Raw genomic sequence first — 5,099 nt, forward strand, 5'->3', positions numbered from 1 at the left:
GAGGAAGGGGATGTCAGAGGTCAGGTGAGGACCAATGGGACATCATGCGCCGAAAAATATCTGGATTTCATACTATGATAATTATGGTTAATTATGTTTTTGTGTTGTTTTGTTTTGTTTTTGTAACCTAGCAAATGAGCATAGGCTTTGACATTTTAGACCTCATTGCACCAGAAAAAGAGTTTGGGTTTCAAACCAATGATAATTAAGGTTAATTTCTTTCTTTTTTTTTTTTTTTTTTTAGAATAAATATGTACAAAGAAGTGTTTTCTCATTTTTATTTTTTTGGTTAGCTTCTTTTTTTAACTAGAAAATGCCTGGACATTTCAAACCTCAGATATCATACAGATGGTTTGAAATCTTGATTCTGAATCTTATAATATTTATGATATCAAATTAGTAACTGAACCACTCTTTGCTGGTTTCTTAGACATTAGAGGGGGATCCCTTCATTCAACAAGTATCTGTTGGATGTTTACTCTGTGCCACTCACTATTTTATGGGTTGGATACTCAACAGTGAACCAGATTCTCCATCTCACGGAGCCTATATTTCAGCCGCAGGAGGGATATAACTACATAAATACAATATACCAAATGGTGATAAGTGCTATAGAAAAAAATATGAATCAGTGTGAGGGCAACAGAGAGTGCTGATTCACAGAGTTCTCAGAGAAAGTCTCCCTGAGAAGGTGGCATGTGAGCAGGTATCTAAGTCAGGGGTGAGAGTGAGCTGTGCAGGTCCCTTGGAGATTGGAATATTTGTCCTATAGAGTAACTTTCGGGATTAGAGAATGTTGTAAGCATTCAGCTCACAGTAGGTATTAACATCAAACATATCGTAGACTAGGATGGAAGGGGTGCCACTCAGGAGAGGAAGAACTGGAGATTAGAGAGGGAAATTTTTATTTCATCCTGAGGAAATCACCAGAGAAAAGGGACAATGTGCTGGGGAAGCAGTGAGACTCGGCGGAGAGGGTGAGTGGGGCTGTGCCGCCCGGCTCCTACACGTGCATGCAGGTCTGGGCATGGAGGCCGGCTGGGGTGAGGCCGCAGCGGTCTCTGGGAGGCGCTTGTGTCTACACACGGGAGCACCGGCCTCCAAAATGAGGATGGACCCTTGGAGATGCAAAGCGTCATGGACGAAACTCAGCTGTCAAGATCCATCTTGTTAAAGCTCAGATTAAACTGTGTTTCTCAAACAATAGGTCACCATCATTTAGTGGACTGTGGAACCCACTTAGTGGATTCGGAATAGCACTTCTTAAATGAAATTGGATTGGACAGGGTAGAGGCAAACAGGGACAGAACAAGATGGCATAGGGAGCAGTAGTGTGTGGCTCTGGGGCTGTGTGATTGTTCTGGGTCACCAGGAAGATGAAGCCTTCTTCTTACCATGGGGTGTGGCTTTTAAAAAGTGTTACAAATGAGTTAGAACAGGTGGTAGCACGGTCCTGCTTCATTGTTCCTTCTTGTCTGTTTTATGGAATCCAGCCAGTGCCTTCCACCCTGCAGGAGGTGTTGCCGGAGCCTGCTGATGGGGCATGTGGCGTGCTGGTGGACAGGAAGCCCGGAGCTGATATTCCCATAACCCGTAACCGGAGTGGTCGAGATGCCACTTTGTCTTTTATACTTTCTGTGTTGATAGTTGTAACACTTTCCACCTTTTAAAGAGATGCTGTATATAGTGTTGAAGACACCAGGCATCTTGCCTGCCTTCCTGGTGGGACCCTGTCTAGTCCAGTGCATAACAGACTGGTTTCCAGTAATGTCCACCTTACCTATCCCCGTGAGGTGTGTCTTGTTATTCCCTCCACTTTACAGAAGAGGGAACTGGGGAGACCTGGGCTCAGAGAGGGTGAGTAACTAATCTTAGAGCACAGGGCAAGTGAGTGACAGAAACTTGGCTCTGTGGGAGTCCAGAGCCCGCAGTCCTGGCCTCCTTGCCATGGCTGCTCTCTGTGGCACTGAGCACAGCCCAACATCCTAAATGAGGAGGCAGGTAAACTTGACATTGAAACTAGGCCTTTTATGGGTCCTAAAATTCTTCCTCTGACGGCTTCATAGAATGGCCCAACTGAACCCCAAGTGTCTGCCTGAATGAATAAATTGGAAGTGTCTCCGCCCTCCGTGCAGACAGGCTGATTCGTGTGCAAACCCCGCTCCGTGGGTGTCACCGGGATGGGTGATGAGGCAGCCGTGTGTGGAGAGGCACAGGTGTGCAAGTCCAGCCTAGACAGGCTTCGTTCTAAGCAAGTCTCTTCCCACTTGTGTGGCTCCTGCAGTGGGTGGGGTGGAAGAAGGGAGTGGGTGGTGACACTTTAGAAAGAGAAGGGCAGAGTTCAGACTCCTGTCTGCGTCTATTTGATGGTAAGAATGGGATTTCTTTTTTTTTACCTTTTTTATTTTAATTTAATTTTTTTTCTTTTTTGAGACAGAGTCTCACTCTATTGCCCCGCGTGGAATGTCATGGCATCATAGCTCATAGCAACCTCAAACTCCTGGGTTGGAGAGATCCTCTTGCCTCAGCCTACTGAGTAGCTGGGACTACAAGCATCTGCCACAACACCAGGAGAGGGTAGTTTTTCCATTTTTTGGTAGAGACAGGGTTTTGCTCTTGCTCAGGCTGATTTTGAATTCCTGAGCTCAAGTGATCCAGCTGCCTCAGCCTCCCAGAGTGCAAGGATTACAGGCATGAGCCATTGTGCCAGCCCCCAGAATGAGAGTTCTTAGTTAATATAGTTCTTAAATGCTAACATTTATTTACTCAACTCCCTCCCACCCTTCCTCCTCCCCTCCTATGCACAATTATTGGCAATCTACAATGTTTTAGGCTCTGACCTGGGGACATTATATATTATGATTAAAAATAAATAAACAAATGAAGAGAGTGGCGAGGTTTCTGCCCTCTTTGTACAGAGAAGACCAATAAATTTGCAAGTAAGCACAAAATAGTCAGATAGGGCTAAAGAATTAAAACTCGGTGATGTGGTGCCTGATTGGGGTGAGTGGGACCAGTCTCCTCCGAATATACTCTCACAGCACACCTGGGAACCCACGTTAGCCAAGCCTGCTGGGTGCTGTGGGCTCCTCTCTTCTCCCGAACTCTCCGACTCCACCAGGGGCACCCCTTCCCTCAGGGAAGATGAATTGATTGATAGGGAGAAATTGAGAACACGTTAGTATTTTTCTCTTCCAGGGGTAAATTAAACTCTCCACTTTCTACAGGGACTCGATGAGAAGGAAACAGACATTTTCTCATCACTCCAGTGTGTGGATTAGGAATAGTGATTATTCCAAATTCTAAAATGAATGCCTACTGCTGGAAGGATGTGTGGGTCATGGAAGCAGAAATTGAGACCTTTTTTTTCCTCATGCTAAATCAGCGGTTCTCAACCTGTGGGTCACGACCCACAGGAACTGTATTAAAGGGTTGCGGCATTAGGAAGGTTGAAAACCACCGAATTAGAGGAACTTAAACCCTAATCAGGAATGCCAGAGTGCATGTAATAATTAATAAAAAGCTATTTTTGATGGTTTTTCATTCGAATATGCCAAAATATGACTCAGACTATATGTGATGTTTGGAGTTAGAGAAGTGAGAAGAAAGATAATGTAGATTTAAGTTTTTCCTCCAAAATATTAATTAAAAATGTCTGGCCATTTAGAAACTCAGCTGCTGTTTCACTGGAAGGGGTTGTGATAAGTCCCTCTGGTTTCATCCAGTGCTGCCATCCCCGTCCTGCGACCACAGTCCCTAAAACAGTTCTACAACAAGGTGGATGGGAAGAAGGAAGGATGGACAGACCTGCAGTTGGCAGGGTCTGCGGAAACTTTCCTGAATGGGGGAAGGGGGGCAGGATTAGGGAGAGGGGGCAGCAGTTTTCAAACATTTCTGTTTTCGTTGAATGCTCACCAGTGTGGATGTATCCCCAGGATCCAGAGCCATAGCCAGCTGTCCCTGGATGTCCGGAACTCGGAGTACCTGGCCAGCATGCCCCCACTGCCCGCAGAGTGCCTGGACATCGATGGTGACTGGAGCACCCTGCCTGTTATCTTCGAGGACAGATACGTGGACTGTCCGGGCAAAGGTATGTCTCTGTCATTTTGGATAGAATCAGAAATAAGATTTTCCAGTGAGTTTCAGGCTGTGGCCCTTCTTGGATCCCAGCAACAGTGGGACTGAATTAACGAACCATTTTGTCAATCCATAGAGAGGAAGCAGATTAATTGTTTGAAATGACTTTAATTCAGTGACATGGACAAATCAATCATCTAATGAAAGAGGGCTGGTAGTGAAAAGCTTTTCCAGACCCCTTCTGGGGCAGAAATGCAGGCAGGGCCTCAGTGTTCACATCTCTAAAACAGGAACCAGATTCCCGCCCACTAGAGTGTCAGCAGAGTCGGACAAAGAGCCTTCCTGATTTCTTCTCTAAAATGTGTGATTCCAATGTAAAGTCATTTCTAGTTAAGTTGTGATGACTTTGGTTTCAGATTCCTTATGAGGGTCCTGCTTTGTGCCACAAGACCAGCAAAGTGTTCAAGTGTGTGCCTAGGTTAATGGCACTTTTGGGTCCCACAGCTTTACCTGCGGAAACCCAACAAGGGCCTGGCAAACACTAGGCCTGATGCTGAAGTATCAGGCATTTTTTTTCTTTACCCTTATAGATAACCAAACAATCTCTATTTTGCAGAGAGAACCTGAGGCATAAAAAGTTTAAGAATTTATTAAAGATCATGTAGTTTATTCACGCCAACATTCAAAACTAACTCACTCTGCCTCCAAACTGCAAGCTTTACCTTGCTGTCTGTAAGGATTTTTAAGTCCTATGTTTAGGCTCTCATTGTTTGAATGATATATTATAGTGGCCAAATTTCAGAGCTTCTGCAACCTGGGACTGCAGGATGGGTTTTAAAACGCAGATGACTTCCAAGGACAGTGCGACCTTGCAAACATTAGAAGTTATCTGGTTCTCAGTAGTTGTATCCTGCCACCTAGTGACAGCACTGTGTATGACAGCTAAGATGTGACCGGCCCAGAAACGGCTCCCACCCCGCTGGTAGAAACAAGTGTGAGACAGGGCGTTGCAAGTTTGCTTG

The 5,099-nt window shown here is 45.2% G+C and overlaps 1 protein-coding gene across 1 annotated transcript in view; it reads left to right on the forward strand.

Moving 5' to 3' along the window:
* FAM135B (family with sequence similarity 135 member B) overlaps positions 1-5,099 on the forward strand; it is a 283,763-nt gene that overhangs the window by 258,171 nt on the left and 20,493 nt on the right. The window contains exon 12 of the mRNA XM_003792859.2: positions 3,936-4,090. Within this exon, the coding sequence (XP_003792907.1) occupies positions 3,936-4,090 (155 nt within the window). The remainder of the gene's footprint in view (positions 1-3,935; positions 4,091-5,099) is intronic.

Source organism: Otolemur garnettii, unplaced genomic scaffold (genome assembly GCF_000181295.1).
Source record: "Otolemur garnettii isolate 467f Iridium unplaced genomic scaffold, OtoGar3 scaffold00062, whole genome shotgun sequence".
Taxonomy (NCBI): domain Eukaryota; kingdom Metazoa; phylum Chordata; class Mammalia; order Primates; family Galagidae; genus Otolemur; species Otolemur garnettii.